A 14,090-nucleotide genomic window follows, 5' to 3' on the forward strand; every position below is an offset into this window, starting at 1 on the left:
AGTATTTTAATTAATTATTTAGAGAATTATTATTTATAATCACAATCTCGATGATTAATCAGAATATTATCTTAGTAGTCTTGTTATGTATTTTATGTCTAAGATCGAAACACATAATTTTCTAATATAAGCAATCTTAACCAAATTTAATAAAGAGTGAGTAATTAAATCATATTATAAGTTTTCAAATATTTACAAACTTAACAGTTTACAGCAAAAGAGATATAGAAGGATACTAAAACTGATCAACTTCCAGTCAAAAGAGAAACTACGTAGCGAAAACAAAAGCTAAATACAGCAAAAGATGGATAAAGCCATATATCCTTAGGCTTCATCTCAAAAGCACGACCTCCGAGTAGTTGCGTGCTCATTCCCGCTACTAGCATCGGCGGTCGTAAAGTAGCCAAACACCGTCTCTTCCTCACCTACAAAATCTGTAGAACAGCTGAGTACAAAGGTACTCACAAAACTTAATCTATATAAGGTACATATAAATAATCTGACTCTAAGGATTATGCATTAGGCCATTAGTAAGAAAAAATATCACAAGATTGATTAAAATATATGCGCCCGTAACCTAAACACATATATGTGAGCATCTAAACATAACCAACAAGAATACAAATATACCTTGCAACAACTAACTATAAAAAATGTAACTTGAACCATCATGAACATATATGTAACATGAACCATCTCCACCAAGACCAATATATCCAACCACAAAACCACAACTCGTGACTCTACAATGGTGCGCATGGACAGAAGGTATGCTCATGACTGAGAGCGTGACAATTCAAACTGTTTTTATACTCTGCAGGGGATACTCCTTTCCACACATGACACGATGACCATTTGGCTTGTGCCACCCGCTAAAATGCACACAAGGGGTGCTTATGATAATATTTCCCAATAAGCCCCAACCATTTGGATCGTGCATCGCTCGACGTAGGGATATCTAGAACTACTCCCAGAGCAAACTAGATACCCTTACAAGCCCACCCGCTCATATTGTTGATATTCAGGCTCAAACGATCATAGTTACAAAGGTATTCGGCTCGCCTTATCATTAGATCAGCATGTGATGAGTACGATACGTGCTAAAGCAAACGGAAACCAACGGTCGGTGCTTCAACGATGTTAAGCGGTCTACGGTGTCTGAGTTCCTCTCCCGAACTACCTAGAAAACTTCTCCTAAGCAGAAAACACCCTTAACACCACCCACATCTTGCCTCAAACTCATCACTCATCCAATCATCTCAACATCATAAAAGTATTTGGAAACCATAAGTGAACACTATGTTCACGAACAACGGCATCACCGTCACTCGACTTCTATCGAGGACCTATGCATCGTTAAGCACATTGAACAACTCTTAAGCTAGACATAAAAAATATTACCAAGGCGACAAGGATGAGGATAATCAACAACTCAAGGTAGAGGATATGCAATTCAACATAGGTTCTACCCGAATAAGCCCGACACTTAACTCGCTAAACATGCGACATACATAAGCATAATTTATCAACTTTTGACTTCATTCAACTAAACAAAGGGTACAATATGCTTAGATGCTTGCCTTGCTGCTCTGTCGGTTGTTTGATACTACCCGCACAGTACTACCCGCACAGAACTCACGGAAGTGCTGTAGACCGTCGTCGTCTTTGCTTGCTTGAACTGTCGGATCGACACCCTCTAAAAGAAACATGGGTGCAATGCATAAATAAACGAACAGTGCAAAAATGATACAAAGTGTATACTCAAGTAATAGTAGAGCGCTACAACTTGAAAACATCTGCAAAGGATCGATAAAGGATTAGGGTTTTGAAGTTTGAAACCCTGGATAAGCTAACCTATCCTCACCTTAGCCTTCGCAGGCTAACGGTCAGACCGGTGGCCAGCAGAGAGTTTGGGCCTCTAGCGGTCTGACTGTAACAATGGTGGCGGTCAGATCGCCCACCAACGGTTAGATCAGCCCAAGTGGCGGTCAAACCGGCCCAAGTGGCCCTAGCGGCGGTCAGATTGTCAGACCTTACCGACATCGCCTTTATGGGGTCGCCGGTGAGGATTTCGGCGAGGCCTTCGATAACGAAGGGTACCAAATGCTATATGGGACTAGTGGAGTGTTTCTAAAGTGATTTGGACATCATCACTGAGCTAAACTCAAAATACCCCATGGATTGGATCTAGGCTAGGTTGAACTTGGACCTAAACAACACAAGGGTCGAATCGAGCTAAAAAACAATAGGAAAACAATAGGGGATAACTCACTTTAGCTTATGAAAGCTCTCTATTGGATTAGAATGCTTCGGGGAGGTTCCGATTCACAGATCGACTCCCGGAGTGGCGGTGAAGCTTGCGGCCGATGAACGGGTCTCCGGCCAGGGAGAAGAGGGGGAAAACTTGGGGAAGTCCTCCATGAATCTCGTGGGATTTCACACCTCCGATCTCCGGCCTTCAAACACGACGAGTAGAGCTCTCTTTATCTCTCTAGGGTCAGATGGAGAGAGGGAGGGTGAGAGAAAAGTGAGAGGGAGAGAGAGCAAAAGGATGTGATCGATCCACTTAACCTGGGCCTCTATGTGCTGACGGTCAAACCGCAAGCCTGGGCGGTCAGACCGTGGGAAATCCACGTGGTGGCTTACCTGACGGTCAGACCGCTGGTGACACCGATCAACCGCAAGGAGGTTCTTTTGCTGAAATTTTTCTAAGTCTCCCCTCATCATCTTTCTATTCTTTTCCTTCTCTAAGGTATGTAAGGATTCTCTAAAGTGCTCTAAACCATCTCTAAGGTGTTTAAGATATGCTTAACTGGTTTTTGGTAGACAAACACGCGCAAGCACATGCGATAACGATTATGCATATCTAATTATGTAATTAGCATTTTAGAACATGATACCAAGGATTTCAATTTCTTTTTACAATTTTTTTCATTCACCTGCGAAAAGACTAAAATTCATAAAATTTAAATTTTACTAAAATCGTCATTTTTTGTCTTATGCTCTGTGAGTCGCATGTGTTAGTGAAAGAAAATTGTGGAATTAGATATTTCATTCTCTACCACAAAATTTCGATAAAATTTTAATCCCTGTTCATGATCACCACCATGCTTTGGCGATAAATGCTTCTTCTGTTTTACCCACACTCAAGTCTGCAAAGTTGTACGTAATTGGAACAACACTAGGAAAGTATAGGACCCCAACTGGTATATCGAGTATGGAATGTTGCTCACCTCTAGCTTCTATTTTCCTTAAAGATGAGTGTAGAACTTGATTGCTCCACTTTTTACGTGAGCAAATTCACGGGTCAGACAAATTTAGGAACTGTGGGGTTAAAAGGTAAAGATCCAAAAACATGATATTTTGGATAAGTTTCCAGTAAAACTTATAAACTTTGACTATTTTTCAAAATATCTAGATTTAGATAAGAAAAATTGTAAATACATATATATTTGTCTTTAAAATACTTTCACAATATCATAACTTTATTATATTTTACAAATATATTTTAATAAATTGTGGCCAAAGATACGTCTTCAGAACCGGGTCACTGACTAAAACATCAAGTTTTCATGAAGGGAAGTAACTGGTTCAGTGTGACACCTTCATTTAAACCTGATTCACAAGTCAAAACACACCAACTGGAAAAATACCTGGTCCAGGGTCAAATTTACTCTGCCGCTATCTCCTTTGACCTCTCAACTCTCCAAGAAGCATTGCCTTGCTTTGGGAGTGTCATATATAAATCAACTTCGAGATCGAGCCAAGCGGAATTGATTGCGGTGCCGTGGGCGGTGTGGCTGCGTGCATGCGCATGGTGGTCACACCCAACCCAAATCCTCCTCCACATCTTCTCTGCCCCCTCCCCCTCCGCGTGGTCATCTTTCCTCTTCCCCCTGCCCTTCTTTCCCGGTCTCCACTCTCCACTGCAAACCTGAGGAGGAGACGACCCAAGTCTTCTCTCTCTCTCTCTCTCTCTCTCTCTCTCTCTCTCTCTCTCTCTCTCTCTCTCTCTCTCTCTCTCTCTCTCTCTCTCTCTCTCTCTCTCTCTCTCTCCTTGCCATTGCTACCTCTCACACAAGTCTCCTCTTCTCGCAAGGGTCATGTGACCTTCTTAATAAGCTTGTGACAATGTTTCGTGCATTTTCATTTGTGTCCATGGAGAAGCTGCGGTGTGCGGTGGTTGCGCTGCTGCTGCTCTCCTTGCTCCCTGATCTTGGCAGCTGCTACGACGCGGAACAAGGTACGCGAGTGTGTGTCCCTGCTCTTCTTCTTCTTGTGTATGTGAACTGCTAAAATGTGAGTTACGAAATTGGGCAAGAATCTTTGATGAAATCAATCCTTGTATTCCTGTTGTTAGAGAGAGAAAGCTTGCCCACTTCGTGTTTTGTGTTTTTGAGATACTGATATGATACTTCACTATTACTAATTGGCTGCAGAAACTATGATCCGGGAGGAAGATATGCGCTCCGGCTCCGAAGCTCGGTGAGACCTCTCAACTGATAACATGCCTCACCTGAGAGCGATTAGTGTTTTCTTGGACCATTCATGTTTAGGATTGCTTGCCTCGAAACATGTTCAGGGATGTTCTGAACTTTTAGTGTCACTGAGGCAGATTTTCACAGGCCCTGGTGTTTTTTGTCAATATAATTTGAAAAGGGAGTAGTATTCTTAGCTTGACTTCTTCATGTAGATGCCATGTCTTCAGTAACAAGTCTCCACTTTTCACTTGAAAACAGCAAAGAAAAAAAAAATACATGCAGATCACCTAAAGTTGTCCACAAATATTTGGCACTCCTATCTTCTTTCCTACATTGCGTTGCGCAAATTGTAGATAGAACAAATTGAGCTTGGAATAATGCATTGTATGTCAGAAATAGACAGCTGAACCACCAAGCAGCCCCACATGGTACATCTCTTGTCCGATTGTTCTTCACCTCTTCTGCTTACACTCTTTAGGGTGATCCAAGGTGAACATTCCAGAAAATTTCTACTAGAGCAGAACAAGTACTGGTCCGGGCATTTCGGCAGCAAGGCGGGATGGCCAGATTTCACCCCACCAGCATACACCGGCGGAGGCAGTTTTCAGGGGAGTTCCTTTCCCCCGCCGTCGACGTTCACGCCGAACCAGCAGCCGCCGTATCCACAGTGGCCACCGTGGCCGTGGACACCGAAGCTTACGCCGACGCCGAGTTTTCCTCCGTTGCATGCTCCTGCATCTTCACCAGTGGCCAAAAAGCCTATGCCGCTGCCCGGGCATGCTAAAAATCCTGCACACAGCATTGCATTGCCCCCGCAGCCGGCAGCGGTACCCGCCGACGTCGGTAGTAATCCGGTGGTGGCCGGTGTTGCGCCTGAAACGAAGCACTCTGGCGTTACCAGGCATATCTATGTCATTGCTGCGGCAGGAGCCTCCCTTCTTGCGGCCGTGTCGGTGGCGCTGTTCGTCCTGTGCTACCGATCCAACAAGGTGGTCACTGTCAGGCCGTGGGCAACCGGCCTGAGCGGCCAGCTGCAAAAAGCATTTGTGACAGGTGCACCTCAACCTTGACACCATGTCATCACCATTCCGTTGCAAGTTTGCAGTGCATAGCTTCTTGGAAATGCTTGACAGATGTCTGTTCTTGCAGGTGTGCCCTCGCTGAAGAGATCGGAGCTGGAGCTCGCCTGCGAAGATTTCAGCAACGTCATCGGCTCCTTGTCGGATTACATGGTGTACAAGGGGACACTGTCGAGCGGCGTCGAGATCGCTGTGGTGTCGACGATGAAGATCTCTGCGAAAGAATGGTCCAAGCACTGCGAAACACAGTTCAGGAAGAAGGTAACAGCTGATACTATGAACTGACCAATTTGCTCTGAAGATTCATAAAACTGACCAATTTACATTAAAGGGTAGGATATTGATACAAATCATTTCGTACTAATGGGCACTTTGTTGTTTCAGATAACAAGTTTGTCCAGGGTTAACCACAAGAATTTCGTGAACCTGCTGGGCTACTGCCAGGAAGAGCAGCCATTCACAAGGATGATGGTGTTCGAGTACGCTCCAAACGGCACACTCTTCGAGCATCTCCACGGTAACATTTCACAATCATACTACTACACGGCATGAAATGTACCAGATAGCATGACAAGAAACAGTAATCTTACAGTAATATGATGGTCTCTGCAGTCAGAGAAGACGGCCACCTGGACTGGCCGACGCGCCTGCGGGTGGCGGTAGGAGTCGCCTACTGCCTGGAGCACATGCACCAGCTGAGCCCCCCGGAGATCCTGAGGACGTTGGACACATCAACGATCTGCCTGACCGAGGACTTCGCGGCAAAGATCTCTGACGTCTTCTTCTGCGACGAGCCCCGGGAGGAGCAGGCAGGGATCGCGAGCCTGTCCCCGGTGCTGTTGGACAAGGAGAGCGTCGTGTACAGCTACGGCATGGTGCTGCTGGAGATCATGACCGGGAGGTTCACGGCGTCGGAGGGCGGCCTGCTGGAGAGCTGGGCGGCGAGCTACCTCAGAGGGGAGAGGCAGCTCAGGGACGTGATGGATCCCAGCCTGAGGAGGCCCTTCCATGCGGCGACAGTAGACAGGATGGACGGCGTCATCAGGGGCTGCACCGACCGGGAGCCGAGGCGCCGGCTGACGATGCCGGAGGTCGCGAGGCGGCTGAGGGAGATCACAGCCATGCCGCCGGACGCGGCCACCCCCAAGGTGTCGCCGCTGTGGTGGGCAGAGCTTGAGATCATCTCCACAGAGGTCAACTGAAGACGGACATGGGCGTTACAAGGATTTCGATCAAAATCCTTATAAATCCTAAAAATCCCAGAACAATCTCGTCCAAATTCCCCTGAAGAGCTGTTTAGTAGAGAATACAGGTTGGGTTTTTTTTTTTTTTTTGTATTCTTTGGATTTCAGATTGTGTCCAGTGAAGTTTGTATCCATCTGTACATATGAACAAGAGGAACTCCAGAGTGTGGCCAGAGCAGTAGGATGAAGTCCAATTGCAACTTGTGAGGTGCTGAAGATGTTGAAATAAAGGTCTTGCATGTAATATCTCATTAGCTCTCTGCATTTCAGAACCAATCTACTTGAGTACAGGTTTTGCATTGCCACAAGGGGTACAAGGGGCACGTCTGAATTAATTCACAGGTAAAATCACTCTAGCTTATATGACCCTACCTACCTGATATATTTGGAACAAACTTCACTATATAAATTCTGATGTAATTACCTATTTACGTAATCCAGGGGTTATGCTGACATGGACTAATCTGGGACAATTTAAACCAACTTAGTATTAACCCTGTACAACACGTAACAAATTTGACGTAACCCAGGGGTTATGCTGACATGGATTGATCTAGGACAATGCAGATGACAAGAACATTGCACGTCAAATACATATTCTATAATACCTTCCCTGCTGGACAAACGAACGACAACCACAAACATCAACCACGTTAAATAATACCGATAATTGGATAAATGAACAAGTTATGTTGTTCAATACATTCATAGCCAAAATCCACCCGGTCTAATGTGACCGACAACAGCTCGACAGACCGACAACAAAGCACAACAAGGATCCTAAGACTGACACTAAATATATATTGGTATCCTTTCGTTCACCTGTGGCAAATGGACTTGGCACAACCACTAAAGAAACCTCCCATAACTGACAATAAAATCACCTCACATCAAGAAACCACTGCTTGGTTTATCATTCCCTGGGCCCATGATGCAGCCTCCCTAACTTCATCATCCAAATCGAGGCACTCCCTTAAGAACTCAACGTGGAAGAGGTTGCTCTTGAACAGATCCTTTGAGCTCGGGCCAAGTGTGTCCGCAAGATCCCCAAGGACAGCAACTGCAGCTTTTGTCACACTCTCGTCCCTGGTGGCAGAGGTATACATATGACTGTAAGAAAAAGGTAACAATCAACAATAGAACAAAAAATTGCAATGTAAATGAAGTGCACCTGCTCCTATCTTTAAAGACAGCTTCAGTGAACTGCAGTAGATGGGTTGCATAAGGTATCATCAGCTGAGCTTTTGGGCCCTTTATACCCTGGAGTATACCAGAGTATGCCTCAAAAATACCCCGTCTAAGCTGGTTACCATAATCAACCATATCATCATCACTTTGATCAAGAGTACCCAGGAGTCCTGCAGCTCCTTGAAGCATCGGTATGGCATATGTCAGGTATTTCTCAAAATTCTCACCAATAGCAAGAGCAATGTCTCCAAAGCATGAGAAAATTGGAGGCTTCACGGACCGATTGAGCATAGAGTTTGAGAGGTCTTTAAGAAGAACGGTCATTATGCGATCACAGAAGGGCAAAACTTTATCTTCCAAGGCACGGCAAATATCACCCACCACCCCTACAGAGATGGAGCACACTTGGTACTCATCATAATTCTGCAAGCCAGCCTCCAGGTATGTGAAGAAGTCAGGCATGTATTTCAAAAAATCTTGACCAGTAGCATATGCAAGAGCACCAATTGCAAGCATTGCTTCTTCATGCACAGTACAACTGTGGCAAGCAAAGACACGCAGAAACAGAAACATCAACTGATCAGCAGTCTGGGCAATTATGGACTTTGCATCTGTACTGCTCAGTTTCTGGATGATGACCTGCAGTACACCACACAGCAAAGCCTGCAGATCACTTTGCTTCTCCTTGTCACCAGAAGAAAGTATATGGAGATCAAATGTAAGGTTCAATCTTCTCATGATCTCCTGCAGTAACTGGCCTATAATGCCTGAAGTTTCAGGTAAGTTGCTGACTCTCACAATCTCATTCAGTGCTTCATAAGCAGAAGCACGAAGCCTGAAATGGGTGATATCAGCACGATCTGCAGCAGAAAGAAGAGCAGCAATGACACTAGGGAGAAAAGGTGTGAGCACAGAAGACATGGACTCTGCATCTTCATAACCTTGGGCAAGAAAATAAACAGCTCCACAGACTTTCTCAGCCACATTTGGAGCATCTTTACTACTCTCGAGCAACACAGTCATGATACGAGGAAGGTTCGCATCATTTATAATTGGATTTGCACCGGCTGGAGAATGCAAGAGCTCAAATACCCTCCCAAGAGTCCATGCAGTAGTATCTTTGACCTGGCTGTTTGGATCATTCATTGTGTTGAGCAAGAAATCAAGACCAGCCTGCACCAGTGGAGCAAGTTTTTCAACAGAGGGGCCTTCAAGGATAGAACCAAATGCAAAGGTAGCTGCCTCGCGACAGTGCCAATCAGGCTTTGTGATGTTGGCCTCAACAAACGGCATCACAAGAGGGACAATTGCATCGCCAACAGTTCTAGCAATGAGCCCAAGGCATGTCCCACCACTCATGGAAATGTTCCATACATTATCATCTTGATCTTGATCTTCCTCTTGCTTCAATAGAGTTTCTAGCAGCATTGGAACAAGTGAAGAGAGGGCCTTTTCAATAAAGCGAAAATGTACAGTAGAGTTACCATCTTCAGATCCTTCGTATTCATCTTGGAGTTCAATCTCTTCATCACAAATAGCACTCCAGAACTCAATAGCCTGAAGTGCAACCGGTTCCTCATCTCCTTTCACAGCATTAGCTGTCAGGTTGAATATGGTTTGCATATAAGGATCTAAGTGTGCATAATATGTGGATGCAATTGCAACAAGGCATTCAAAGGCGGCCTGTCTGATCTCCAATTCTTTAGACACAGCAGTATCGCAAACCACCTTCATTATATAATTCCTCTCCATTTCATTTGCAAAGTTACTCTCAGCAAAGTCAAGAGCATTATACAGGGCTTTAACTGCTGCAAGACGGACTTCAGGGCTGAGCTCTGCCTGGTTCATTCCCTGGACCACAGCAGTCAGAACAGCATTCACTTGATCCTGCTCCAAGTGCTGCGGAGAAATCTCCTCACAGACATACCCCAATGCCTCTAGCGTTGATTGCTTCAAGGGAGCAGATGCACCTGGCAATGTCATGTTCCCCAATAATTTGGCAATGAGGTCTTGCCATTCTCGACGTGGTATCTCAATGGATGCAACCTTAGCAATGACTTGAGATGAGGTATGCCTTGCATCATGCACCGAAGATCCTAGTGTTATAAGCAATGACTCCTTGATCTTCAATTTGATAGATGGATCCACACTGACCCATTGTTGAGTTAATAACTCCTTTTTTGCAGAATCCTTTGCATCCAATGAATTCTTAAGGATAATACCAGCAAGCCTTCTAGACTCTGGAGGTTTTTCATCATTTGAGAGCTCTACTGATAAGGAGAGGAGGAAGTTAGGAAGATTCTGCTCCTGGAACTGCGTGAGGTTAGCTTCTGCTACTGTCCGAAGGTTAGCATCCGGAGATTGAGCAGCTAGCAGAATCTGGGTGATATCCATGGCTGTATCAAATGCTTTATCCTAATCAAAACGAACAGATATTGGCAATCAGCAAAGAATCAAAGACAATTAACAAACAACGGAATCCATCAACACTCCAGGCTCCCAAGCGTCACTGAGACAGTTCAACCTAGCTTAAAGCTTTTGCATTCATAACAATATTGTTGACACCTTTGATATTAGTCAAACAAGTCATTTAACAAATTATACTGTATGATTATGAGACATGAAATTTTCACCACTATTACAACCCATACTTGTAAGCTAATCAACCTTTCATTATGTAGAGATTGTTTAGCCGCATCAGCAATCTGAGCTTCTTGGTTAAACAGTTTAATAAGCAACCAATTTGACAATGATTTTAAGTTAAATTTCAGCAAGGAGTCAATGCTAAAGCAGGGTAAACATGCTCAAAGCAAGTAGATGTTCATGATACAGCTGCACATTACATGAACAGAAACATGAAAAATAAAACCCTAAAAATTGTACAGCCAAATAACAAAAGAGGAACACCATGGAACATGCTATCTATGGAACAGTTTAATAAGCAACCAATTTGACAATGATTTTAAGTTAAATTTCAGCAAGGAGTCAATGCTAAAGCAGGGTAAACATGCTCAAAGCAAGTAGATGTTCATGATACAGCTGCACATTACATGAACAGAAACATGAAAAATAAAACCCTAAAAATTGTACAGCCAAATAACAAAAGAGGAACACCATGGAACATGCTATCTATGGACGATGAAGAAACTACACAGCCACAATACTGTAGGGTGAACAGGACATTATACTCATCATAGTATAGGCGCCTTGAACAAGCCAAATGAATTTTATCAATCAACGTAGAACAATATATATATGTACGAATACAATGATCTAGCTACATTGCTGGTTTATATGTGTATGTGTATGTGTATATGTATATGTAAATGTATATGTATATGTATATGTATATGCTACATTGTACGAATATAATGATCTAGCTAACTTAGACACAACCTGATTATATGAGCAGCTGAGTTTGAACTAAAGACTAAAGGCTCTTGCTAAGCATATGTAACACAAACTGTGTCTCAGTGAGTGAAATGCAAAGAACAAATCAGGCTGACCTGACATATGAAGTTAGCAGCTAAGGTAGATGCACCCAGTGGTGGCACGGGATCTGATTGAGATCATGCACACGCTGAAGAACCACCAAACCAGATTGATGGATGGATGGGCTACATTAGTGATAGCAAAGAGTGCCACAAGTGGACTAATACAGTGACGCGCGCATCTAACAAATTGGATGGCGGTGCAAAGAACTTAAATGATCGGGGCAAAGAAGCATTAAACCCTTCTCCAATATGTATATGTATAACACATCTTTGAGCACAACACCCTTCCAGGCCTTATATGGGTATCCTCCGCCCCAAGTAGGAGAGTTGTCTATTCCTTGCAATGTCTCTGATGAAGCTAGAGTCACTGTGGTAGAAAAGGAGAGGATATTGAGAGACCTTAAGGAAAAACTGATACAAGCACAGGGGAGAATCAAGCATTTTGCTGATAAGAAAAGAACAGAAAGGGAGTTCAAGGAAGGAGACATGGTTTATCTCAAAATGCAGCCCTATAGAATGAATGCTTTTGGGTTAAGGGGATCCCTCAAATTGAGGTTAAAATATTATGATCCATTCAGGATTTTACAAAAGATTGGGAGGGCGGCTTACAAGTTATTGCTACCTGAAGGTACAAATATACACTATGTCTTCCATGTTAGTCAGCTGAAGAAACATGTGGGGGCATATGCAATTCCATTGCCAAATCTACCACTGGTGACACCTGAAGGGAAAATTAAGAATGAGCCTCAAGCATTGTTGGATAGAAGGTTAGTACCAAGGAACAATGTAGCTGTTGTTCAGTGACTGATACAATGGGTTAATATGTCAGTGGAAGAGGCAACCTGAGAGGATGCAAGCTTCATCAGGAGCACCTTCCCAAGTTTCAATCCTTGAGGACAAGGATATATTCAAGGAAGGGGGAATTGTTAGGATCCAAGGAAGCAGGAGTTCAATTCTTAGCTGTTCAGAAGTTCAGTTTCTTCAAAAATTCAGCTTCGACAGTTTCGTCAGTTAAACTCATCTTCAGATTCTTCAGACAATGGCTGAAGCTAAGGTATTGGCTGTTGTGCGTCGTCGGATGGCGATCCTGTGGTGGTCGATGAACTAGACAATTACCGCGGGAGGTTAACTGTTTCTTTTACCGTTTTTGTTATGTGTTCTGTAAGAACTTATTTACTCTCACTAAGCATGTAAGTTTCTGAACCGGGTTTATAACTGGAGTTGGTGGAAGGAAAATGCAAGACCGAATTGATCCATAGCTAGTGTTCCTCTAGTAGTTTAGGGTTTATCTGTTCCTCTTTATAACTGCCATTACCTGGCAGATTACCAAATTCTCCACCCAGATTCCACAAATCCATTTGCTGTGATCTCTGCATCGCGAGATCCTGATACACGCCACAGGGTGGGCTCAACAAGGAGCGTGGGGGTCCAGTTGAATCTCCCAAAAAAATCGGAAAACACCGAACTACTACTAACGCTCCACGACGCGCGCTGCAAGCAAGCAAATCCGCAGCGATCTGGACGGATTCGAGGGAACAAAGTATCCCGATTCGAGGGCTCGCAGCTAGGCAAAAATCCCGGGGAACAAAACGAGCGATTCATCCAAGGAAACAAAAAACAGGGTTAGGGTTTCTTACCACCCAGAGAAGATATCAATCCAAGCCCGGACGGATCCCCGCTCCGCGAGAGCCTAGGAGACCTGGACAGCGGCGCGAGGGGCCACGGAAGAGAAGGAGCGAGTGGTCTGCGGGGACGGCGGAGGCGAGCGAGGGTGTCTAGGGTTCGGGCCGGGTCGGGGGGCGGAGGAGGGTTTAGAAGATGCTTCCCCGCTCGCCCATTCAAATGATGATGAAACGCCTCTCCGGCGGGGGAAGTAGAGGGAAAAAGAGGGGCGCGGAAGGGAGCGGGGTCGGCGGCTAGGGTTTAGGAGGTGGGCCGCGGCCTTGCGTTCGGGGTTTTGGGAAACTGCCGCGGCCTTGACAATGGATTGAGAATGAATTTCTTTGGGGAGAAAATATTCCATCCGCTACTCACTTCTAGCAGCAAATTACTCATATTTTGGAACTAGATCCCTTATTTATCCATTTCCATCTAGAAAGTTAAAAAATTTAACTTGACTATTCCATTTCTATATTCACATCGTTACAATTTTACTTATACCCAGACTACCCTTAGCTCTGCAACCAATCCACATACTCACACACCTCATCGGAAAAAAATGCACATACAGGCACTGCCGCCTCCCTGGGCAACCTGATGGAGGGTTCACCGCCGCCGCCTCTCCCTGATCCACCAGGGTCGACGCCGCCAGCGCTCCCTGATCCATCGGGGCCAACGCTACCAGCCCGCGCGCCCCCTCCTCGCAGAGCTCCTCCTCGCGCGCCCCCTCATAGGTATTGTCCTTTCTTGAGTGCAGTTGCCTCTCTACCCGACCCGATGCAGGCCCCTTCTCGCGCGGCCCCTCCTCGCGCGGCCTCCATGGCGGGCACAATCGCAGGTTCAAGGCCGAGAGCGGCTGCGACCAGGCCCTCGCCACCTTCGAGCACGCCCGCCCCCGAGTGTCAAGACCCCGAGGTGCCTTCTCCCCTAGGGCGCGTGCGAGGC

At 45.0% G+C, this 14,090-nt stretch overlaps 2 protein-coding genes across 8 annotated transcripts; one reads left to right on the forward strand and one right to left on the reverse strand.

The window, feature by feature from the left end:
• Positions 1-3,762: 3,762 nt before the first annotated feature.
• Positions 3,763-7,055, forward strand: LOC133928706 (inactive receptor-like serine/threonine-protein kinase At2g40270). 2 transcript variants are annotated; one of them, XM_062375157.1, is made up of 7 exons: positions 3,763-3,958; positions 4,029-4,243; positions 4,440-4,485; positions 4,960-5,534; positions 5,631-5,821; positions 5,945-6,077; positions 6,173-7,055. In XM_062375157.1, the coding sequence occupies exons 2-7, from the start codon at positions 4,132-4,134 to the stop codon at positions 6,760-6,762; spliced, it is 1,647 nt and encodes a 548-aa protein (XP_062231141.1). In that variant the 5' UTR covers positions 3,763-3,958; positions 4,029-4,131; the 3' UTR covers positions 6,763-7,055. The 2 variants fall into 2 exon arrangements, with proteins under 2 accessions (XP_062231141.1, XP_062231142.1); XM_062375158.1 differs by having other exon boundaries at positions 4,035-4,243.
• Positions 7,056-7,437: 382 nt separating this feature from the next.
• On the reverse strand, positions 7,438-13,422 carry LOC133928707 (importin subunit beta-1-like). Of its 6 annotated transcripts, none has more exons than XM_062375160.1 (5): positions 13,124-13,422; positions 12,109-12,207; positions 11,499-11,853; positions 7,976-10,407; positions 7,438-7,890 (listed from the first exon to the last, which is right to left on the reverse strand). In XM_062375160.1, exons 4-5 carry the CDS (start codon positions 10,384-10,386, stop codon positions 7,695-7,697), a joined length of 2,607 nt encoding a protein of 868 aa, XP_062231144.1. In that variant the 5' UTR covers positions 10,387-10,407; positions 11,499-11,853; positions 12,109-12,207; positions 13,124-13,422; the 3' UTR covers positions 7,438-7,694. The 6 variants fall into 6 exon arrangements, with proteins under 6 accessions (XP_062231144.1, XP_062231145.1, XP_062231149.1 ...); XM_062375161.1 differs by having other exon boundaries at positions 12,096-12,207; XM_062375165.1 differs by lacking the exon at positions 12,109-12,207.
• Between the last annotated feature and the right edge of the window lie 668 nt (positions 13,423-14,090).

Source organism: Phragmites australis, chromosome 9 (assembly GCF_958298935.1).
Source record: "Phragmites australis chromosome 9, lpPhrAust1.1, whole genome shotgun sequence".
NCBI classification, from domain to species: Eukaryota; Viridiplantae; Streptophyta; class Magnoliopsida; order Poales; family Poaceae; genus Phragmites; species Phragmites australis.

Excerpts from the sequence above, each read along its gene's own strand:
- LOC133928707 (XM_062375159.1), bottom strand. The coding sequence starts at position 10,386 with ATGGATATCACCCAGATTCTGCTAGCTGCTCAATCTCCGGATGCTAAC. Across the intron at positions 7,891-7,975 it reads GTCTTTAAAGATAGGAGCAG|GGACGAGAGTGTGACAAAAG; the intron begins GTGCACTTCATT and ends CTCTGCCACCAG.
- LOC133928706 (XM_062375157.1), top strand. The coding sequence starts at position 4,132 with ATGTTTCGTGCATTTTCATTTGTGTCCATGGAGAAGCTGCGGTGTGCG. Across the intron at positions 4,486-4,959 it reads CGCTCCGGCTCCGAAGCTCG|GGTGATCCAAGGTGAACATT; the intron begins GTGAGACCTCTC and ends TACACTCTTTAG. Across the intron at positions 5,535-5,630 it reads GCAAAAAGCATTTGTGACAG|GTGTGCCCTCGCTGAAGAGA; the intron begins GTGCACCTCAAC and ends CTGTTCTTGCAG.